General features: G+C 34.0%; 1 protein-coding gene across 1 annotated transcript in view; it reads left to right on the top strand.

Annotated features, from left to right (window-relative positions):
* FAM98A (family with sequence similarity 98 member A) overlaps positions 1 to 24745 on the top strand; it is a 48743-nt gene extending 23998 nt beyond the window's left edge. The window contains exons 4-8 of the mRNA XM_051976133.1: positions 7010 to 7194; positions 8011 to 8091; positions 8827 to 8943; positions 20541 to 20708; positions 22809 to 24745. Of these exons, the coding sequence (XP_051832093.1) occupies positions 7010 to 7194; positions 8011 to 8091; positions 8827 to 8943; positions 20541 to 20708; positions 22809 to 23588 (1331 nt within the window). The 3' untranslated portion in view covers positions 23589 to 24745. The remainder of the gene's footprint in view (positions 1 to 7009; positions 7195 to 8010; positions 8092 to 8826; positions 8944 to 20540; positions 20709 to 22808) is intronic.
* Positions 24746 to 25427: the final 682 nt, after the last annotated feature.

Below are 25427 nucleotides of genomic sequence, written 5' to 3'. Positions count from 1 at the left end.
TTCTCTTTCCAGAACTTCTATCACTGGGTATATTTTTTAGTTTACAAAGAGGAGCTAGGAGAGTGGGGTCATTGTGCCACACAAGAGACGATCGATTTAATTGAGAGTGGGTTAGTTAGACACCACCCTAGTGGCAACTTGCATGATAGCCAGTTGTCCAGCTTGTGTAACTTTTCATCAACTTGCCTTTCAAATTACATTGGTCATTTGCTAACTTGTTCTTTAAGATTTAAAAGACTATTATTATGCTTAAGTCAATCCTTGATCAAGGTTGAACTAGTTCTTAAACTACAATTCCCTCTGATATCATAGCTTTCACCAAGGAAATTGTGCCAAGGTATGACCACTTGTCTATATGGACTCTGTTGAAGAAATCTCTTATTTTTATTTCATTGTATTCTAGAATGGTTTGATGTTCTCCCTCTGGCTCTGTCTGCAGACCAAGACAGGAAATGATAATGGCACATAGATAAAATTTGTGAATAAATAAATATATTTTTTAAAAGTTCTAGATGATATTTTGAGGCTAAAGTATGAAGAAAAAATCTAATGATTCCAGCAGATTTTGAAGTCCTGTAACAGTCTTATCATTTCTCAAAAAATCCAGTGATTCCTGAGGGCTTTCAAGTCTTATGTCTCAAAGAATCCAATGATTCCTGAGGGATTTAAAGTCCTACAACAATCTAATGTCTCAGAGAATCCAATGATTTCTGAGGGTTTTGAAGTTCAATGATTTTCTATGTCCATGAGTCAAACGCCATAATTGCCACACTCTTTCAATGCACAATCAGCAATAGAACCACCCGATGTTTCTTGGGTCTTCTCCTTTGTTTCAAGGGTCTGCTCCGTCTCTCTGCGATGGACAAGGCAAATACAGCTCATTGGCACCCATCTGATTCCTTCTCCACTTGTAGAGATACAAGCAAACCCTCTCCCCCAAGCAGTTAGCCTATCTGGTCCCTTCCATTCACCACTTTCTGGGTCTCTCCACATCACCTATAGATTATCTAAAGATAGTGGAGCTGCTCGCACTGGACATTGCCCTTCCGGTGGGTTATAAAACCTGTCTGCCGGAGTCAGTGCATCTTTGTCAAAAATCAAGAAGTTAATAGTATAAAGTGCTAGATTTAGAGGTTCTCTAGGGTTACCTGTGGCTCCCCCTTTCTTTTGTTTTTGGAGCAGCGTCTTAATGTCTCTGTTTCTCCTCTCTACTATTGCCTGTCCTTGAGGATTAAAGGGTATGCCAGTGGTGTGTAAAATCTTATACTGTGCACAAAAGTGGGCAAAATGTTTGGAGGTGTATGCTGGACCATTGTCTGTTTTTATTGCTTGTGGCACACATAATGGCAAATGCTTGCGTGAGGAATTCAGTGAACATTCGGGCTGTCTCTTTTGCTGCTGGTATGGCAAAAGTGAATCCTGAAAGGTGTCTACCACAACATGGATAAAAGACAGACGACCGAAAGATTTATAATGGGTCACATCCGTTTGCCAGATTTCATTGGGTCTCAAACCACGAGGGTTCTTCCCTGGAGGCAGTGTAGGAGCGTGGAAAGGAAGGCAAGCTGTACAGATATTTACTATGCTTAGAATGACATTGCACCACCTCAGTTCAAACCTATTCTGTATATCCTTGGGTTTGATATAGCTTCTGTTTTAATTTTTTCTTTCACTAAAGTTTTTGTTAATTCTTCATTCTCTTATTACATGACTGACCAATCCATTTCAGTCTCTTTTGCAAAATGATAATCTATGTCTTGGTCTATATGCATAGATTACCCTAGAACTCTGTCCTAGGTTCTCCTTTCTCTCCTACTCTCCCTCCTTTCTTTTTATTCTTCCTCTCTCCTCCCCCCATTCCTTTTTTTACCTTTTTGGTGGATTCAGTTGTCATCTCCATATAGACAATTCTTAGATCAACATGACTATAGCATTCAATAGTTTTATCCTTAAATCCATTTCAATTATTTTGCCAAAGCTGCCAAGTCTGATTGTCTCATCTCCTTCCCTTTTCTTTATTGATACCTTAACTACTCTAGTTCAGGCCTAATTAGTTCTTGCCTGGGCTATTGCAATAGCTTTAATTAATTTGCTTACAACTGACTTCTCTCTCATTTACTCCAGCTACACATTTGCCATATTTGGCTGCATAGTTTACTCCCCGATTCAAAAAGCTTTAATAGCTCTTCATTGTCTTTCAAATAAAATAAAAATTCCTCTTTGGGGCAGTTAAGGAGAGGCATTCTGATATTCTAAAACATAAGATCTTTTATCATTATCAAATATTCTGATAAAGAATCTGGCCCCATTCTGTCTTTATAGGTCGAATTAACCTACTTGCTGTTTCTTGTAAATTATATTTCAACTCCTATACCTGTGCCATTTACATAGTCTATGTTTCAAAACTAGAATGCTTTCCCTCCCTGTTTTCTCTTTTTAAAGTTTCCTAATGTCATTCAAGGCACACATTTGTAATGCCAGAGAAACTGAGGCAAGATAGAGATTAAAAAGTATTTAATAATTTAAATGGGAGAGATTTACTGGGACCAATTGGGTCCATAGTTTGGTCCCAGGGCTGAATGAGACTATGGTCTCCAAGAATCCAGCAGCCAATGAGAGTTCTCAATGACCTATATACACATGGATCTGACTCAGGAAGTAGACTGAGGTACGGGAGGAGTCAAGGTGCTGAGAGCAGAACAGGACTCTGACAATCCTGTTCTGACAGGGTGAAGAGGCATGGTGGGGAGGAACCCCGGACATGGGGAGAGGCATCTTGATTAGACATATCTAACATTCCGGTAGCTTGGGATGGGGAGAGGCATTCTGATATTCTAAAACATAAGATCTTTTATCATTATCAAATATTCTGATAAAGAAAGAGGGGAGGTTTTGCAGGACTGAGAAGCAGAGAAACTGAGTCAGGACTGGGGTCAGGATAATTAGAAACTGAGAACTGTGGCATAACACATTTAAGTAAAGAAGGCCTTCTTTAAAAATGGCATTCCTGATATTTCCTGGTTTTTAGTCCTCACCTTCCAATTACTGTTTTGTTACTTTTTACTCTTGGTAAATAAGATTGTAATAATCTTGGTAAATAAATTGGTAAAATAACTCTTGGTATTTTATTATCTGTTGACATGTAGATCTAACAGAATGCCTAGCATAGCTTGTGATTTGAGTTTTCTCTAGCATCTTTTTTGCCACCTATTGTATATTAGAAACTATTATGTTAAAATATGACCTTAAAGGCCATCTAATAAAACAACAGTGGGCAATTGACATTTTACACATCACATATATAGGAAATGGTGAACTGGCATTTGAATCTAGGTCTTCTGACTTCAAATCTGGTGTTCTTTTTTTCTCCATGAAGTTGTATGTAAATAAATTTATGTTCTAAACTGATATAAAGCATCTCTTCGTATTAGGCATAGTGATCAAGTATTTGTTGAGTTGAGGCAGTCACTATTGTGACTACTAATTTGTATTAAATAAACTTCCTTATGAAATGAAGTTGGTCTGGGTCACTAGTTCCCATTTTTCAACATCCAAAACTTGTTTTAAGTTGGAACTCTTTTAAAAATATATCCCAGATTTTTGCTAGGAATCACTCAAATTTATTAGCCTAGAGCTTGCTCACTGTTTTCTCTTCTTTCTTTGGAATTCAGGATTTTTGCAGCCAACACTTATATACCTGAACTATTTGACATTTGCTTCTTCATATAGTAGGTATAGGTAGATGAGCACTAGGCTTGGAATCAGGAAAATTCATCTTCATGAATTCAAATCTGGCTCTAGACACTTATTAGCTATGTAATCTTGGGCAAGTGACTTAACCCTGTTTGCCTCAGTTTCCTCCTCATGAGCCGGAGAATGAAATGGCAAATCACTTCAGTAGCTTTGCCAAGAAAACCCCAAATGGAGTCACAGAGATTTTGAAACAGCAAAACCTCATATAGTAAAATCTTGGGTATCAGCAATACTTGATGAGGTGGTTATTCTGATGCATTCATTTCATACCAGAAGTTTTGGGGTAGAGTTGCAGTGTAGAAGGATGAAGAGATATTTTAATCATTTCTCTTAGAAATTTCTCTACAAAGAGTATAATGAACCTTTCCTTAGCATCAGGCTATTATTATGTATTAATAATACATATTTTATTATTATGTAAACATCTATTATGCTATAAAATTTTGTAATTTTCACTAAGGTATAAATGAAATAATTTTTCATCTTTCTATTCCTAGCGCCAAGCTCAGTACAGTGAATATAGTGGTCTCTTAATAGGTATTGAACTAAATATCCTTAAAATCTATTCTGGAAATTAAGATAGATTTTTTTTTTAACCTACTTCTGCAGAGAATGGAGAAAGGTACATATTCTCATCTTTTCTTGGGCCATGTTTGGTTATTGTAAATTTTTGTATGGGGGGGAAAAGCTTTTTGTGATTTTTCTGTCTATTCTCTTGATGGTCCTGTATTGTTTTGCTGTTTTTGACTCTTCTGTGAGTTTGGGAATAGGTTAATTTTGTATGAGATTTCCATATAAAAACCTTATTATAATTTTATCATTTAGTATTAAATAGGCTGTAACTAGTCCAAGAGGTTATCCTTTGAGAGCAAACTCTAAAACTCTAAAACTTTTCAACTATGGAAACTAAAACTTACAATTTTACTTCTCACACTAGTATAATGAATTTGTGTTCTGTTAACAAAATATCAAGAGTGGCAATTGACTTAAATGTTGAAGATAACTTAGATCTTCTCATATCTGGAGGAGATCTGCTCATGGCCATCCTAAAGATTACTACTTGATTTGATGAATGAAAATGGATTTTAATTTATAGATTCCCTTTCATATGATATGTGCTCTCATTCGTAAATAAGTATAGAAAACAATATATGAATTTGTTAGAGATTCTTAAACATAGAGTTTTAAAGAACTTTCCCCAAAAAATTTGACTGGCTTTTTCTCTCTTTACGTCAAGGGTTGGCAATCTTTCAAAAGTGTTATCTCAAGATTTTTATCCAGTTCTTCTGACCCCTCAAATCTGAGATGAGGAGAGGACTACTCAGAGTTAATAATAATTTAATAGCTAATATTTAATAATGAAGCACTTTACATATCTCTTTTGATCCTCACAGCAACCCTATTGAGTTAGGTGCTATTGTCCATTTTAGAGATGATGAAAGGGAGTTTGAATGAGGTTAAGTGATTTACCTTCAATCACTTAGCTAATGTATTAGACAGAATTGAAATTCCATTCTTCTTGGTTATATGTCTGACACATTGTCAATTACACCACTTGAATGCTTAAGAATTGTCCTTATACTTAGATCTTCATGATAAGAAATAAGAGACCAAGAAAATCTCACCTAATTTTTTTTTTTTTAATTTTTACTTTGCCTTAAATCCTACCAATTAAAAGTTCATTTGGATTAGCTCTTTTAAAAAAATTTTCAAGAACTAAAGGAGGGCAGACCCCATACCAAAATAGGGTCAAAATGTATACCTGATTTTGGAATAAAGGGTGATATCATAAACAAAATAGGAGAGAAAGGGATAATTTACTATCAGATCTTTGGAGAAGGGAGGAATTTATGACCAAAGAAGAACTAGAAAACATTCTGAAAAATGGACAACTTTGGTTACATTAAATGAAAAAGTTTTTGCACAAACAAAACCAACAGAAACAAGATTAAAAGGGAAGTACAAAGCTGGGGGGGGGGGAATCTTTATAGTTAGTATTTCTAATAAAGGTTTCATTTCTAAAATATATAAAGAAAGAACTATGTCAAATTTATAAGAATATAAGTCATTTCCCAATTGATAGTCAAAGGATATGAATAGACAATTTTCAGATGGTGAAATTAAAACCATTTATAGTTATGAAAAAATGCTCTAAATCTTTATTGATTAGAGAAATGCAAATTAAAGCAATTCTGAGGTACCACCTCATACCTCTCAGATTGGCTAAGATGACAGGAAAGATAATCATAAATGTTGAAAAGGATGTGGGAAAACTGGGACACTAATGCATTGTAGAGGAATTGTGAAATGATCTAGCCATTCTGGAGAGCAATTTGGACCTATGCCTAAAAGGCTATAAAACTTTCACCCCCTTTGATCTAGCAGTGTAACAAAGTCATCAAGGAGGGAAAAGGACCCACATGTGCAACAATTCTTTTTGTAATAGCAAAGAATTAGAAAATGAGTAGATGCTCATCAATTGGGGAATGGCTGAACAAATTGTATTGTATAAGGGTAATGGAATATTATTATTCTCTAAAAAATGATGAACAAGCTGATGCTGGAAAAGCCTGGAGAGATTTACATGAACTGATGGTGAATTAAACAAATAGAACCAGGAATACATTGTATAAAATTACAGCAAGAATGTATGATGATCAACTATGAAAGACTTGGTTCTTCTTAATAGTTCAGTGATCCATCTGCCATCTGCATCCCAAAAAAAAAAAAAAAAAAAAAAAAAAAACGATGGTGGTTGAAAATAAATCAATAGATGCTATGTTTACTTCTTTTCTGTTTTTTTTCCTCTCCCAGCATGATTCATAAAGCAGTGTGTATTAAAAATAGATAAGTAAATGTGATTTTTAAAAAAGAATTAAACGAGAGCTATATTAATCATGACTATATATTTATCTTAAAAAATTTTTTTCTCTTCTACTATGTAGTCGAGTTCAGCATACTAAAAGACAGAGTTTGCATTCATTGGGACTCTTAGGATAATTTTAGATTATAATTTTTGTGGACATAAGAAATAACATACAAAGGGCAATAGAAAGGTATGAAAGCAAATTTTGCCACCTTTGATGTCTTCCTTATTGTTTGATATGCATCTGTGTATTTGGTAGGGATTGACAACAAGAAGTGATAGGAGGTTATATTTCTTATATAGATGGGAGGTTATATAGAGTTCTGACTCAAAGTTTAATCATATTTGACATAACTGTCTCATTGTGAAGTTTGATTTTATTTCTTTCAGCATACCTCATTTCAGAACTAGAAGCTGCCAGAATGCTGTGTGTGAATTCTCCCCCCAAAAAAGCACAAGAAGGAGGTGGTAGTGAGGTTTTTCAAGAATTGAAGGGCATATGTATTGCTCTAGGAATGTCCAAACCTCCAGCCAATATAACCATGTTCCAGTTCTTCAGTGGCATAGAAAAAAAAGTAAGACTTTTGTACCAAAATGCCATGTGTTAAAGGAAAACGAATTGTTCATTTATCTAAAATGAGTCAATGAATTTTTCCAATGAAATTGAGTATTTTTAAAATTTTTTTAGTGAATTTTAGATTCATCTATTAAAAATAAGTTGTAATTTTTGTTGTGGCTCTTATATTGTGAATATTGGAGTTTAATATTATTTCTTTTTCAAAACCAAAAATTCATCAATATCCTATTTTCAGTGTTTTGGTTTAACGATCCTCTTCATTATTATAAATAAGAATTAGGTTTTGAAAATTTTTCCCCTACATACTATCATTTAAAAATTCATTAAAAAAAAAAAAAACCCTTTTGTTTCCTTTACATCCTGCTTTCAGGTAAAAATAATTTGGATGTTAACATTTAAATTTTTCAATTCAATTATTTTTGTATCTAATGCACTTTATAAGTAAGGTTTTTCATAATAGCAGCCTGGTATATATAAACAAACTATTAATTTATGAAGCAGAAGAAAATAAAGATTGTTATAACTATTCTTAAAGCACTATTTGTAGTCTGCAACATAATGCAGAAGTAGCTCACAGTACAAAAATGAACCCTAATTTTTCTACATCACAGGTTATACATATACTCTGATAATTGTACAGGAAAATAGACACAAAAACCAGAGTAACTCACTCTCCATTTCCCCCTGCCCTTAGAGCCTTCACTGATCTTTAGTTTAATCATGACTACCTGTGTATCTTCTGATGTAAAGATCTGTGAAGAAGCATTTTGAAGATGGGGAAAATCTTTTAACTCATTGTATTTATTTATTTCAGTTAAAGGAAACATTAGCAAAAGTTCCTCCTAATCATGTAGGAAAGCCTTTGTTGAAGAAAACAATGGGACCAGCTCACTGGGTATGTAGGGGTTAATATGGAGGTTGGTAAATCATGATATATTTCATGTTTTTGACATTAGAAACCATGCTTTTTTGAACTTTTTTTTCTTAAAATATCTGTTTTAATGAGTACTGTATCCAAATCAATAAAAATTTTCCACTAAGCTTTTCATTTATGTGCACTAAAAATTTATGTGAATTTTAATTTGCCTAGGCCTTCTAATATTAGGACTTTAAATTTGAGGTCATAATTTGGAAGTATTTCATCAGGATCAATTCAACATAGGATATTTAAACCAAAATAGGAGGATATAAGTTATCTGTTCCTTTTTTTAAGCCAGAGTGCTTATAAATTAATACAAAACATAAAAATCAAATTTTATTTCTATTGTTTTGAAATTTAATGTTTTCATTCTTCAAAATCTGTCCTCACAGAGGCACTAGGACATTAGGAGAAAGAGAAATATGTTTGAAATAAGTTTGGCCACTACTGGCTGTATAACTTTGGATAAGTTACTTAGCAGTGCTAAGTAACCAGTTCACAAATTTTGGGGAAACTAGCTCTTCTCATAAATTGCCATATAAATGTAAGCTACTGTTACCTTATACTTTGAATTAAATAGAAGTCTAATCATAATGTAATTTATTAATATTTAAATTATTTCAGTTGATCTATTTATTTCAAGAAGATAATAAAAAAAAAATTAACATTTGAATTGAGCATTTCAATTGAAATTGACTTTTTTTTTTCCAGGAGAAAATAGAAGCAGTTAACCAAGCCATAACCAATGAATATGAAGTTCGAAGGAAGCTTTTAGTGAAACGTCTGGATGTCACCGTACAGTCATTTGGCTGGTCAGACAGAGCTAAGGTACACATGACATTATAAAGGAACAGAGTATTGAAGACACGATCTCTAAGAATGATTGCCAATTTCTTTACATTATTATTGTTTCTCTTCAAAATAAAAATTTCCAAGTCAGTAGTGGAACTATTCAGAGAGAAAAAAAAAAATGAATCAGTTGAAGTTTCTTTGAAACTATTTGTTATATTAATATTAATTTAGCAATTGGCATTTAAAATGTTAATAGCATGCTTTTATTTGCAGAAAAGATAATCTGGTGGAATTTAAGGGTTTTCATTCTCCAAACTTTGAATTAGGAGTACATTATTTACTCATACATGAATTTTTCCAAATTTATATTTTCTTAACTCTTGCTAATACATTAATCATCTCTGCCTCTGAAACAGAACCAACCCAGTAGAAGCAGGCTTATAGTTACCTTTACTATTTATTGCATTATTTTTTATTTAAATGTGTAATGCCTTCACATAACTGAATGTGGTTAATTGTTCAGCTGTTACTGGATATTTGTAGGATCATAATATTTTAGAACTTGAAGAGAATTTGGAGATCCTCTAGTCTAGTTCCCATGTCTTACCAAAAAAGAAATCAAAACCAGCAAAGTTCAATGAATTGCCCAACATTAGGGAGTTAATTAAGGGTTTTATATTTTATCCTTTTAGGTGTTTGTTTTTGTTTTGTTTTGTTTTACCTTTTTTAATTATTAAAAGTCGTTTCTAGGATGGAAGTTTCTTCTGTTGCATTTAACAGATATTTATTGAGTACTTAGTCTGAAAGGGCAGCTAAGTTCAAATCTAGCCCAGAAAGACACTTCTAAGCTGTGTGACTCTGGGCAAGTCATTTAACTCTGTTTGCCCTTAAGTTTCCCTACCCCAAAAACAGCTAAAGAAGGAAATAGCAAATTACACTAGTATCTTTGCAAAGAAAATCCTGAACGGGATCACAAAGCACCATACACAACTGAACAAAAATACTAATCTGAACCTATCATTATGCTATGCTAAAAGAAGTTTCAAGGAAATATAAGATCATAGCCTGAGAGACTAGTTCCATCTATTGAGAAATATGGTAGTAGGCATATTAAAATCTTAAACACTTTTATAAAGCTATATGATCTTCATTAACTAGAGTAATATCACATTTAAGATCACAATTATAACACCTCTCAGCTTCTCATTAGTAATGAGAATTTTTATTCCTATTATTCCTTTCTTTTACTCAGTATTTTGTTGGCTCTTAGTGCTTTGCAAATCTTAAAGCATTATTCAAATATTAGTTATTGTTATCGTTATCAGAAATGAATTTTTTATCAAGATTAGTTATTTGGTATCCTAGCCCATAGATGATTAAAAGAAGCACACTAGAAGTGTTTTACATGCCTTTATAGAAGGCCCAAATGACAGTAATGTTTTTAACAGAGAGGAAACTGAAAACATAGACAAAAAAATGATATTGTCTTGCAGTAAAATAGTGAATATTCATTGTGATAAGCCTAATCATCAAGAAAAGGTTAAATTATGCTAAATCTTTTTTTTAAAAATGAAAGATATAATAAATATTTTGGGAAAAAAACTTTGCAAAAAAATTAAATATACTAATTTTACTACTGGAAGGATTAGATCTTTGTTATCTGGAAAATTAACTGGTATGAATTCTTTCTATATTAATGCTAGATAAGTTTTATGTTGGGAATCATCATATGCAATTAAATACTTTAAATATATTTAAAGGAATTTGTTCTTAAATGGAATCATCTTAATGTGGGTCAAACTTTAAATTTCTCTCATATTCTAAAATACCCTACATAATACTAAGCTCATAGCTTGTATTAAATAATCCTTTCTGTTTAATTCTTCCATTATGTGCTATCATTGTATAAAAAGTTTCCCTTTCAGTAAATATGATGTCATTAATATGTATACATCCTTAAGTAGTAGAAATCAAAACTTGCCCTTCCAGTAAATGTGATGTCATTGATATGTATACATCTTTCAGTCCTTTTGTGCCTTAGGAGGTAATCTTCATGAGTTTCTATAGGTGAAAAAATTATGTTTGTGCAAGTTTTGGTGTTGAGTTTTTCTAAACTTTCATCCAAAGACACATATGGGTTATATATAAACTGAAGCTTTTAAAGGAAGTTTACATATTCTAAAGCTTGTGCATCTGGTATATGCTTCAAGAATCCATGTCCTTCTTCCTACCACAATGAGTCAGGGTAGGGCTTTGGAATGGAAAAAACTTAAAATGGAGGAAGGAAAATAATTCTAAAGTGTCGATTTGTGTCTCATATCAGAACATGGTTAGTTAATTTCTTAACAAGCCATTTGCTTAAGAATTCATGATAAAATGAATGAGTAGTTTCAAATATAGTTTTGCCTTTTTATATGTTCTGTATACATGAGGTTTTGGTGCTTTGAAATATCTTCTGAGAAATCTGTCAGAGAAGGAATTAAAAATAAAAATATTCATATCATTTGAACAAATTGTGAAATAAGAAATTGTAAAATTTAGCCTTGGGATGGGGAAAGCTTTTACCTGACCATTTCAACTCTTTCTCTGGGATAAATTTGACTAGAATCCCACTTTCTATAGGAAATATTTCCTAATCCTTTTTATTTCTAGTGCCTTACCTCTTTTAATTATTTCCTATATTTCTGCATATGGTTGGTTTTTCCATTTTTATTCTTTGTCTCTCCCATTAGCAAGGATTGAGCAAGGATTGCCCCCCCCCCTTTTTTTTTTATTTCTAGTATTTAGCATAGTGCCTGGCAATTCATAAATGTTTGTTGATGGAGTAGTGAGAACCCTAATTCTTTGTGATAGAATTTTAGATTATTTTTTACTTTGGTGATTCTTTCTATGATCTGAAAATTTGAAGACTCCTTATCTATTTGGAACTATTCTCCCTTATACTAAAGTTTAACATTCCTAATTTGTTATTTTATACAAATCAATGTAATTGCATACTTGGATTATAGTGTGATTTGTTGTTAAATCAAAAGAGAAAATGATTAGATCTAGGACTTGAAGATAAACCATCAGGCAGCACTTCAATGATTTGCTTACGTTTAATGTATTAATTTGGAAAGGAAATATTGCTTACATTTTAAAATTGGACCAAAAATATTGGTAAAATAGACTCTTCATTATTATCCTTATTATTTTAAGGTGAGATAATATAAGAAGTTATGTGTGTATGTGTACATTATCATGGCTTAATGAGAGCAGCTAAGTAGAAAAAAGGCTTAGCAAGCCCTGCTCATGACCATGCCAGTACATTAATACCAGCAGGGGGCAGAAAATACAAGCAGTTGCAATAAAAATGACCAAAGCGCTGGGAAAACAGGCCAAGTCATACAAAAAGTCAGTTCTATTTGACTCCTTAAAACTTTGGCTTTTTAATATGATATGGACACCCAGCCTAGTTACTGGTCTACCATCTCATTTCAGCCTTTGCATCTCCATGTATACATGTTTACAATCTGGCCTTACTTTTTTGTTTTTCAATTGCTTCCCTCTCAAGTTGTTCCTGCCTTCTCAACACTAAGTGAAGATTGCATTTACTTCTGCCAAGGAGATGTTTTATTGCTGTTTCATATTAGGTCTCTCACACATTAGCTCACATTAAGAATTATCTGACTCCAGGGCCACACTGCTTACAATTGTAGTGGCAAATCTGCTTTCCAAACTTCAAGTCCCAGTAATGAACTTCAGAGATTAGAGTTGTGTTATTTATCATCACATACCTCTAAAAACCTAGCAACTTGGCAAGATATTTGTGAGCCTCTAGGTGCTACAAACTCTTACTTTAGGCAAGTCTTAGAAGTGGCCCTGGCCCTGGATAGTACCTGGAATTTCTCATTTTGCTGTGTCAGGCCAACTAAGAACTTTGCAGGATTCTTTTCCATAACAGTTTCTTCAAGGATCTCTATATTTAGCAGAGATTTCCCACAGAGTTGACCAAGATTTTACTTTATGGCTTCCTGTCAAACAGGTCAGGCTGGCTTTAGGACAACTTGGGAAAAGGGATTCCTATAAGAGCTTAGAGAGGCATTTGATTCTTCCTTTCTTTTTTGCAAATAACCAATGGATTTTCTGTCTTTCTCAGAGAGATTATGGATCCTCATATCAGAAATCATGATGATACCTTTCTTTTTTTTTTTTTTAATTTATTTTTTTAATTAATATTTTATTTTATTTTATTTTATAATAACTTTATATTGACAGAATCCATGCCAGGGTAATTTTTTTTACAACATTATCCCTTGCACTCATTTCTGTTCCGATTTTTCCCCTCCTTCCCTCCACCCCCTCCCCTAGATGGCAAGCAGTCCTATATATGTTAGATATGTTACAGTATATCCTAGATACAATATCTGTTTGTAGAACTGAACAGTTCTCTTGTTGCACAGGGAGAATTGGATTCAGAAGGTAAAAATAACCCGGGAAGAAAAACAAAAATGCAGATAGTTCACATTTGTTTCCCAGTGTTCTTTCTTTGGGTGTAGCTGCTTCTCTCCATCATTTATCAATTGAAACTCAGCTCTCTTTGTCAAAGAAATCCACTTCATGATGATACCTTTCTGTACTCTGTGTCAGAACTTGCCCTGTGTTAAAAGGTCAGGTTTTGAAGATTTTGGCTATGACTGCAATTAATTAGCCCAAGTATATATGGCCACCATACTGCAGTGTTATTTTTCAACGTGTGTTTATTTAATTTCAGTGATGGGATGGGATAGCAATCCTTTCCATATTAACTACTTAAAACTAAATGCTCAGTGGAAGTTTGCTTTCTGGATCCAATGACATCTGTATGAATATTAGATATTGTGATTTGAGCATCCTGGCAGTTTTTCAAAGGTTAACAGATTCAGTATTTCAAGAATTACTAGGTGAGTTGGTTGGTCATTTGTCTCTATATTATACTTTTCTGCTTCTGGAACTTCTGCATACCATGTTAGATTAGTCCAAGTCATATTCTGCTACCTACATCAGGACCAACTCTTTGGCAAATTGGAGAAATTCTAATTGAGGAGCAGGTAGAATTTTGCAGCACAGAATAGATCTTAAGCATTACTCTATTACCACCACCTCCTACACCTCTGCCACCACGCACACCTTCTCAGAAGATCTCCAAATTTTTCTTTGTTTTGCAAGGTTTTCCCTTGATAATTAATTCCTTTCATTTATTGCCTGAAATGCCCCCCAAAGCTTTTCTGTGAAAACTAGATTTGGCAGATACATTTAACGTTCTTAAAAGTTGGTTCACCCTGGTCCTAATTTTTTAACTATCCAGATACCCAGTAACAGTAACTCAATGTGGAAACTTGAGTCCATTGCCATATTATTGTATATGACTCAGAACTGAACATTTATATCTGTTATCCAGCTCATTAACAAATGAACATTATTAAATTACATTAGGCCTTAAGTATACAAAAAAGAAAAAGAAAATAGTCATTGCTCCTAAGAAGTTTGTAGTCTAATAGAAAGATATAACTCATATAAAGAAATGGTGGCCATAGAAGAAAGTTTTGATCTAGGTAGGCATATGGATTATTAATCTAACCATAGAATAGTATATTTTCATACCCTTTTTGGTGGCAATGACAAAACATTTTAATTACTGTTATCAAAGTAAGAGGTGGAGAATGGGGGTAAGGCAGTTGGGATGTGTGTGCATGATAGCAAGATAGAAGTGCAAAGATTCCACTGTGGGTAGGTCCTGGTGTCCAATGGTTGAATGGATGGGATATGAAGCATGATTCAGAGCTAGCCATACATAGTAGATTAGGTGATTTTTCATTCATTCACTGACCAGTCAAGTTCACTAAATCCCACAGTAGAATCCCAAAGCTGAGTGGGCTTAAGAATTACGTAGTTTGTGGAAGGAGCTGTGTGTAATAAACTTTAGGCATTTTAGCTATGCAGGGTTATAAGAAAAGGACACAGTGTTTCTATTGTCCATTGAGACCATAATAATAATAGCTAATATTTATATAGTAACATCAAAAATAACAACTATGTACCAAGGCATTATACTAATAAGCACTTTACAATTATGGTCTCATTTGATTCTCATAAACCTAGAAGGTAGATGCTGTTATTTTCATCCAAATTCTCAAATGAAGCAAACAGTAGTTAAATGACTTGCCCAGGGTCACACAGCCATCTGTGTGTCTGAGGTAAGGTTTGAATTTGATCTTCTTGTCTTTAGATCTGGCACTCCATCCATTGCACCACCAAACCTTGGAACCATCAAGGAACTTAATAAATGTCAAATCCACTAAATATTCAGTTCAATTTTGTTATCATCTATGTTCCCATATAGTACAGTCTATGGAAAGATATACTAGAGTGAAAACTAAAATTGGGACATCTGATAGATAGATTAATCACCTTGACAAGTGATCTAGGCTATTAATTTTGAGGTCACTAATTCTTAATCAGTTAGAATTCTTCCCTTCCCCTGTCCCTCCTTCCATCTTTCCTTACCCCTAACCCTGCTGATGGATTCATATTATCAGGCCCAAGTATCTCCCAGTTAGGAATCCCTAACACATATGCCAAGTAGATTTTGTCCTAAATAGACTACTTTTTTATGCCCCTCCCAGTCAAGATTTAATGGATAAAAGTAGAGCCAAGATGGCAGAATAAAGGCAGGGATTTTCTAGTCTCTCCCCCAAACCCTTCCAAATTCCTTTTAAGTCATGACTCTAAACAAATTTTAGAGTGTAAGAACATACAAAGTTGGAATGGAACATTTTTCAGCAGAAAACAACTTAGGAGGTCAGCAGGAAAGGTCTGTGGCACCAGTGTGAGAATCTAGTGCACAATCTGTGCAAGCACAGTCCTGACCCTGGCTCCAGCTCCCACAAAACAGGAACAGGCCAAGAAATCTCTGAATCACTGGCAGTACTTGTGGTTTCTAGACCTCTCAGTCCAGACACCAAAGATGACTTGGAAGGTCAGCAGAACAGATTGGTCAGTAGAGTGAGAGAGCCTTCAGAAACCTGCAAAACAGAGGTGGGTGGGGGTGGCAGCAACAACTTCAAGTTTCTAGAGGCCTCAGCTCACAGGAGGTATCTATACTATAAGAAAGGACTCTGTTGCTTTAGCACACTAAATCTTACAGTTACAGAGGGGCAGGAGGCACTTTTCAAGTTCCAGGACAGAAAAAAGTGCTTGTGGTCAGGTCCCCGAAGGATCACTGAAAACAACTGCGCAAAAAGATTTTAAAAGTTGAATAATGAGCTGGAAAAATGAGCAAGCAACAGAAGAAAGGTTTTGACCATAAAAAGTTATGACAGTGAAAAGGAAAATCAAAACACACACTCAGAAGAAGATAGCAAAGTCAAAGCTTCTATATCGAAATCCTCCCCTCCAAAAAGAATTAAAACTTGGTCTCAGGCTATGGAAGAGCTCAAGAAGGGTTTTGAAAATCAAGTAAGAGAGATAGAGGAAAAATTAGGAAGAGAATTGAGAACGATGCAAAAGGGAAAAGCTAATGAAAAGAATGCTTTAATAAAATTGCCAAATGGAAAAAGAAGTACAAAAGCACACTGAGGAAAATATAATTCCTTGAAAATTAGAATTGAGCAAATGAAGCTAATGACTTTATAAGAAGTCAAGATACAATAAAACAAAACCAAAAGAATAAAAAAAAAAAAAGGTAGTGAAATATTTCATTGGAAAAACAACTGACCTAGGAAATAGATCCAGGAGAAATAATATAAAAATTATTGATCAACTTGAAAACCATAATCAAAAAAAGAACCTAGACACCATCTTTCAAGAAATTATCAAGTAAAACTTTCCTGATATTCTAGAACCAATGGGTAAAATAGAAATTAAAAGAATCCACTGATCATCTCTTAAACAAAATCCAAAAATGAAAACTTCTAGGGATATTATAACCTAATTCTGGAATTCCCAAGTGAAGGAGAAAATATTGCAAACATCTAGAAAAAAAAATTTTAATATTGTGGGGCTATAGTCAGGATAAAACAAGATTTAGCAGTTTTTACATTAAATTATCTGGAGGACTTGTAACATGATATTCTGGAGAGAAATGGAGCTAAGATTACAACCAAGAATCATCTACCCAGCAAATTTTAGTATGATCTTTCAGGGGAAAAGATAGACATTCAGTGAAATGAAGGATTTTTGAGCATTTGTGATGAAAAGTCTAGAGGTAAATCGAAAACTCAATTTTCAAATATAGGACTTGGGAGAAGCATAAGGAGGTAATCAAGAAAGGGATATCATCAGGGATTTAAGGTTTATCTATTTATATTCCTACTTGGGAGGATGATACTTGTAACTCATAATAACGGTCTCATTTTTATGGCAGTTAGATGGAATATGTATAAAAAAAGAGGACGCATGTGAGTTGAATATGAAGGGGTAATATCTAAAAAAGATAAAATTAAGGGGTGAGAGGGATGTATTAGGAGAATGGGATAGAGAGAGTGGAATGGTATAAATTATCTGCCATAAAAGAGGCAAAAGAAAACTTTTACAGTGGAGTGGAAGAGGGAGAAGGGAAATGAGTGAAGTGGTTCAAAGAGGAAATAACATAAAACATTCAATATAGGTATAAAAATCAATCTCATCTACAGGAAAGTAGAAGGAGAAGAGGATATGAGAAGAGAGGAGGGTAATAGAAGAGAGAGCATATTGGATGAGGGAGGTGATTAGTCACAAAACACTTTTTAGGAGAGTCAGGGTGAAATTAGAGGGAATAGAATAAATAGGGAGAAAATACAGTCAGCAATTGTAATTGGCGAAAGAATTTTGAAGCAAGTTTCTCTAATGAATGACTAATAGGGAACTGAGTCAAATTTATTTAAAAAAAAAGCCATTCCCCAATTAATGATCAAAAGATATGAACTATGGCCAAAGTATAAAATCATGCGTATACTTTAACTAACAATCAACACCACTAGGCATGAATCCCAAAAGAGATTTTAAAAAAAGGACAAAGACCTATATATACAAAAATATTTATACAGCTCTCTTTTCTGGGCAAAGAATTGGAAATTATAGAGAAGCCCATCAATTGGGGAATGACTGACTAAATCATATGATAAAATATCATTGTTCCTTAAAAAATGATGAGCAGGATGGAAAGTTTTTCATGGACTCAAGCAAAGTGAGATGTACTGTATACAGTTGTAAATGATTTTGCTTTTTTCAGCAATACAGTGATCCAGGACTACTCTGAAGAACTTAGGATAAAAATCGCTGTCCATACCTAGAGAAATCAGAAATTCTATTTGTGTCTGAAAACAGATCGAAATATATATTTTTTAAACTTTATTTTTCTCGAGGGTTTTTTGGGAAAGCATGGGGGTTGTTTTCTTTTACAACATGACTTTTATGGAAGTATTTTGCAAGAAGTCATATGCCTTCTTCATGGGAGTTGGGGGGTGAGGAGGAAGGGAGAGAATCTGGAACTCAAAGTTTTAAAAACAAATATATTAATTGTTTTACATGTAATTGGATAATTTGTTTTTAAGTGGTCAATGTAAAAAAAAAAAACCTTGATGGGTAATATTCCATCTTTCGCACTATAGATTTTGTCAGTGTAACACAATATAACCACAGGGTTCTGTTCAAAAATAAAATGTTGTACATAGTTGTTTATCCTTTTTGTAGTTTTGATTGCAATTAGTATGTTGGTATGGCCATTTGTATTAGGATGTGTTCAGACAAAAATCACAATTTCTGTCAATTCTCTTTTTACCGACAGGTAGAATTATTAGATTTTGTTACATCTTCCCTATTTCTAAGACAGTGATGCTATCTTCATGTTGATGTCTACTGGCTGACTACCCTCTTCTTTTTAAAGGGAAATTTTCTGGTTCCACAGCCTTTCTCATAGTCTCTCAAGATGATGTCTCCAAATTATTTCATTTCTGGACTATTCCATTCACTGCCCTTCAAGTAACTATTCATGTTTCTGCAGGATAATTATTCCTAGACAGACACTTTTCAAATCAAATGTGCTATGTTATTTCTGATGTTATGACCTACTACATAGCATCAAGGTGAATAGGCTGCCTTAGAAAGATACATAGAGTTCTCCATACCATGGTCTCTCTTCATTTATGTATGTTGTAGTACCTTCAGACTTACTGTCTAGGAGAATTTAGGCCACCTAAACTGAATGGCAGCACATTATATTAGAAGCGAAAACCTCATTGTACATGAGCCCAGTTACATTGCTCTTATAGTCCTAAGGAACCAGACTCTTATAACACAAATTGTGTATCATCAGCAGCCATGTTAGGAAACTGAAAAAAAAAGGTAGAATGTCATTTCCCTAGTGCTGAAGTAATTTGTTTGTGGCCTCTCAGCTGAAGAGAACCTTCTTTCTCTTTACTTGGAATTCCTCTAATTTTTGTTATATGGGTTTATATCAGTTTGGAATTATATTCTTTAAGTTGTCTACCACTACTCTTATCTGAATGGATAAGTAGAAATAATCTGCTATTTGATTATGTATAAGTCACAGAGTGAATAGCTTTATCTCTAGTTCCTAGGAGAAAGGCAGATCTAAATATCCCTCCCTGTTTCCCCAAAAGAAGTCATGGAAGCCAACAGCAGGCAGTGACCTGGAATTGACAGAGGCTTTCCACCATTACCATTCACTAATCTTTGACATCTAGGGAACCATTATGGGGACAGACATGCTACCAAGGGTAACCTAGGAGATGTGAATAAGGATTAGGTGTATTGGACATTATCATAAGCACATTTGCATTCAGAAATGTAAGGAGTGGAAATAGGCCAAAATTTAAGGGAATCAGGTTGAATCAGGCATTTAATAAGCCTTGCTACTCCTTGCATTTTGGCTTCCTAATATCATGTGAGAAACAACTGTGGTATAGTAGAATACTGGACATGAAACCAGACCTAGTTAGAAATCCTGCTTTAGGATTAATTTATTGTCTGTATGACCAAGGGCAGGGCAGATCACTTAACCTTTGTGATTTTGTATCCTCATATGCAAAGTAAGGATAATAATAATTGTTGTATTTACCTCATAGGGTTTTTTTTTTTGAAACATAAATGGAAAAAATGTATGAAGTTCTTTGTGAACATTAAAACACGATAGCATTATCATTTATTGTTAGGCTTCCCCATACTTATATACATTATCATTAATGTAGAACTTGTCTTATCTTAGCTCATATGTTTTGGTCTTCTGACACCCTGCCTAGATTTTGGTTTTTATTTGTTCTCTTAATTCAGGCTGCAGCCACTCAATTCCAAGAAAGGCATTCCTTTCCCTATTTTCCCAATATAATTTTGGGAAAGTCACTTTACCTTTGTGCTTTCTTAAAACCTGCTTATATCTGCTTTTCTCAATTATAAAATGAGAGATTCCAACTGAGAATCTGAATGAGATCTGAGAATCATTCTGTGACTCTGTGCTATTCCTTCAATTGCCTACCAATCTTACCCTGAAAAAGTTTCATAGTTTAATTCTTATGCTTTTTTGGACATGTGTAACTATTTTTTTTTTTTAAATAATGAGGTTCTTTGGTATTGCTTTGATTTTGAAAATGTTTGTCTTCTTTCTTTTCTTTCAACAGAGTCAAACAGAAAAATTAGCAAAGGTCTACCAACCAAAACGTACACTCTTATCTGCTAAAAGTACTATTTCTGTTGCTCATCTCTTGGCTGCTCGGCAGGATCTTTCAAAGATTTTAAGGACAAGCAGTGGATCTATTAGAGAAAAAACTGCCTGTGCCATCAATAAGGTAAGGTATTTGTTTTAGATTTGATTTTTGCCTCAAAATAAATTATTAATGTAAATCATCTTTTTTGGTCATTAGTCTTTTCCTTAAAATGTATTATAAAGATTTCAAAAATTGAGTGATTCCTGTTTTTAATCAACAATTTATAAAATGTGGAAATAGTTTTTTGTATTTTGAAAAAACTTGACAATTTTATTGATTTTTATGGCCTTGCTGTTGTGAAAATTTTATTGTGAAGGATTGATTGACGGATAGAATTCCTGTCAAAAAGAAGATGCTATCATGAGTCATTTTAGCATTTCCATTATAAGTAATTTCCTTTTTAAAGTTGTTTTATGCTTTATATCTGTGATTTCATCTGTATGAGGACCAGTGATATGTATCACAACTCTTTCTCATATTCTCACCCTATATGTCTCTTATAAATGTCCTTCCTAAATCCTTAATGAAGAATTTATGAGTGTAATGGAGACTTTCCTCTGTTGTTTTAACATGATGTAGATACTAGTGCACACCTCAGCTATCTATATCCCTCCTACTTTTCCAGTTATATATATTTTTGGGTGATATCTGTATTTGCTATGACTTACACATAATTGATCATTGATGATAGCACTGCATGTAGTCTGAAATAGTAGATGAGAAAAAGCATTGGATTTTAAATAAGCTATTATGGGTTATAATCACAGTTTCACCACTTAATATCTTATATGGCTTTAAGCAAATTGTTTGATTCTTAGGCCTCAATTTCCTTATGTATAAAATGGGGATAAGAAGTATACTATATGGTCTCTAAGGTATCTTCTAACTCTAAGTTTGTAAATCTGTCTTCTAATTTTTCCTAACATAACATCTTTTCATCTTTCTGTCTGAGTCACTTAGAATATTAATTCTCTAGAAATTATGATGATCCATGATTTTTAACAACATAACATAACTGGGGGAACATTGCTTTTTAAAAGAGAGCTTTTTGTTTCAGGGAGTATCTTAGATTCATTGAAAGTAATGCAGTTTCTTATTTGCAATCTACTTTATTCTGTTCTTTCTATTTAATTCTGGACCACATTTGCCCAAGATATATGTACTTACACACTAACTCAATAATTGGCCTATCCAATGCTACATATCTTAATCTGGTCAATTTAAAAGTTCACATTTTCTTGGTAGTTTTGAAGTTTACAAAGAAGTCTTCAAAAACAACTCTCTGAGATATTCAGTAATCTTGTATTATCCCCATTTTATAAATAGAGATACTGAGGCACAGATTAAGTGATTTGTTCAGTATCATATTTTCAGAAATAGTAATTGAACTCTGATCCTCCTTATTACAAGATCAATTCTCTTCATCTATACCACTCTCTCCGTCCTCCCCCCCCAAAAAAAAATCTTTTTCCATTTAGTTTCTCCTATATGGATTGTTGAACCAATCAATTATTTTCTTTGCATGTGAGAAAGTTTATAAAGAATCTTTATCAGGAAAAAAAATTAGCATTTGTCAGAAAAATAGTGATTTAGAAAAATTATAAGATAATTTTTTTTCCTTGGAAATACTTAACAAGAGACTGTGGGCCATTCTACTTCATCCCATACAGTCAACAAACTAGTTTCCCATCATGATGATAAACTTAACCAAACGCCTTCTCTAACTCCCCTGTACCTTATTTCACATGAGTTCTGATACTATCACTTTAGAACTCAGTTATTCATTCTGCTTATGAGATATGAGGTCTATCATCATGGTGAATAGGAAAACATTGAGCTAGGTGTTAAGAGAACTTGAGTTTTGAGTTGAAAACTCACCTCAACACATTTTACCTAACTTTTCTCAATTTAGGTTTTCTTCTCTATAAAATTGTGATCATAATACCACTTACTTGATAGTGTTATTACAAGGATCAAAGAAAATATACACTTAAACACTTTGCATAGTCTTAAAGCACTATGTGTAAGCTATTATTGTGGTGAATTTCAATCTCAAGATTTTAAGAGATAGTATGGTGAAGATAGCCATGAAAGAATATATTGATTATTTTTCTTAATAGCTGCTTTCTGTTTGTGAAATAACTTATGAGAATAGTTTTACAATAATGTTTTATTTTTTAGGTGTTAATGGGCAGGGTACCTGACAGAGGTGGCAGACCCAATGAAATTGAACCTCCCCCCCCAGAGATGCCACCATGGCAGAAAAGACAGGATGGACCTCAACAGCAAACAGGCAGAGGAGGAGGACGAGGGAGTTATGAACAATCATATGGTGGAGGACGAGGGGGTCATGAACATTCATACGGAGGACGAGGAGGTCATGAACAGTCATACGGAGGACGAGGGGGTCATGAACAGTCATATGGAGGACGAGGAGGTCACGAACAGTCATATGGAGGACGAGGAGGTCACGAACAAGGAGGAGGAAGAGGTGGACGTGGTAGTTATGACCATGGAGGTCGAGGGGGTGGAAGAGGAAATAAACATCAAGGAGGCTGGACAGATGGAGGGAGTGGAGGAGGAGGTGGCTATCAAGATGGTGGTTATCGAGATTCAGGTTTCCAAACAGGTGGCTACCATGGTGGCAGTGGTGGCTACCAAGGAGGTGGTTATGGTGGCTTTCAATCATCTTCATATACAGGAAGTGGATATCAGGGTGGTGGCTACCAACAGGACAATAGATACCAAGATGGTGGTGGGCATCATGGTGAACGAGGTGGTGGTGGTCGAGGAGGGAGGGGTGGTCGAGGAGGTAGAGGTCGTGGAGGTCAAGGTGGAGGCTGGGGAGCAAGAGGGGGCCAGAATTATAATCAGGGGGGTCAATTTGAGCAACATTTCCAGCATGGAGGTTATCAGTATAATCATTCTGGATTTGGACAAGGAAGACAGTATTCTAGTTGAGGCTACTAAAGATTACATTTCAGCAGAGCTCAAGTAATAGAAACTTCATTTTAGAGGCCTGATAAATATCTAGTTGAACTAATATGAGACCATATATGGCCAGAAACTCCTGCTTTAAACATGAAATTATAGATTGATATGCAATTCTGGTTTTTAAACAATGGATTTATTTAGCTAATGCTCTTTATTTGAGAAATGCATACTTTTCACCAAAATTTATCAAAAAAACAACAAAACAACAACACATAAATAGCCAAGTATGTTTAATGATTAGACCAATATTACAATCAGAACATGCATAATGTTTTGAAGAAATTACTTGGAAAATGCCAGCAGTGGTTTTAGTATGCAGTTCTTAGAATAAGCATTCTTCTAGATTCTTTATAGATTTTTCATTAGGAAACCCAATTTCTTTATGTTGATAATTTCTTTTTCTTTATTTTGCTTCTGGTGCATATTTTCTAAGTACAGTTCCGCTCTTTATAATTGGCCTTTTATATTCAGAGTGAGATTATACACATTTACTTCCCTATGAAAGTAACAAGTATGTTTCTATTATATGAGCTCTTCTGCATATAGCACATTCAGTAGCCTTATCTTCTGTTAATTAAAAACTATCATTTGCTCAACTCTAAAGACCTTGAAAATGGCCAAAATCTGCAAAGATCATTAAATCAAGCTAAGTTGTGAACTTCTAGTATGTAGGCATATAGTTAAATATAGCAATTCAAACTGACTTGCATCCATCCAAAACAATTTCCTCCTACAACCTTATTTTTACTTGAAGTTGACTAGAAGGATCAGCAAACTGAAATTTGTCTTATGCACGAGTTAATACCACTGGCTCAGCAAATACGAGATAGTTTGTTTTGGGCAGGTGCCTTTTTGTTTTGTTTTTGTTTTGTTTTTTTGTAATTGAAGAAATGCACTACCAAGTAGGAAGATGATGGATGTTGCCTAGTGGAGGAGGCCCTTTATTATTGCTGCAGAAATAAAAGCCTGGCTGAGTTGATGTTTTTACATTATTCTTTACTGAAATCCACATGATGCTTCTTGCTGGGTTTTTGTGTACATAAACATTGTCAAGCTGTGAAAGAAAATGGCTGAAGGTGTGCTTTGTATGAAAGGTGAGCAATAAAGTATCCGTGTGTTCTCTGTTTTGTGTGAGCTTTATTTGAATGATTAGTTATGATTAATGGAGTATTTTGAAACATTTGTTAAAAAAAATTAGAGATTTTAAGATTTTGCATAAGTACATTAAAAATCTTATGTATTTCCTTTAGTTGAAATTTATATAGCTCCCAGAAGTTTGCAAAGCAGTTTACATAGATTATTTGAATCTCCCAACGATCCTAGAAAATAGACACTGTAGTTTTTCTTTTCTCCATTTTACATATGAGAAAACCAAGTCTCAGAAGTTAAGTAGCTTTCTCAAGCTCACACAGCTAGCAGGTGGCTGAGAGGGGGATTTGCATTCCACTCTCTCTCACTCTAACCTCTTTTCCAAACTGTCTTCATCTTAATGATTTTCATTATAAATGATTATAAAGTGGTGCACTTAAAGATAATTATCAGAAGATTGAAATGAAAGTAGTTAAAATATTGAGTTTAGCTTTTAATATTAATATAATTCCATTTGATTGACTGGACCATGTTTGCCACTATTGTTTAAAAACACCAGTAAGAATTCTAACCCCTTTTTACTTTTAATACATTTCGTCTTCATGAGATATAATCAAATACATGTGTCACTTCATTTCCAGTCTTAATGATGACCTGTACCCATGTAGCTTACTTGGTCCACGTAGAAGAGATAAGCGATTCGTTTTTGATCCAGTA

This window comes from Antechinus flavipes, chromosome 2, assembly GCF_016432865.1.
Source record: "Antechinus flavipes isolate AdamAnt ecotype Samford, QLD, Australia chromosome 2, AdamAnt_v2, whole genome shotgun sequence".
Lineage (NCBI taxonomy): Eukaryota > Metazoa > Chordata > Mammalia > Dasyuromorphia > Dasyuridae > Antechinus > Antechinus flavipes.
The sequence above is the reverse complement of the archived record's forward strand: the minus strand, read 5'-3'. Positions and strand labels throughout refer to the sequence as shown.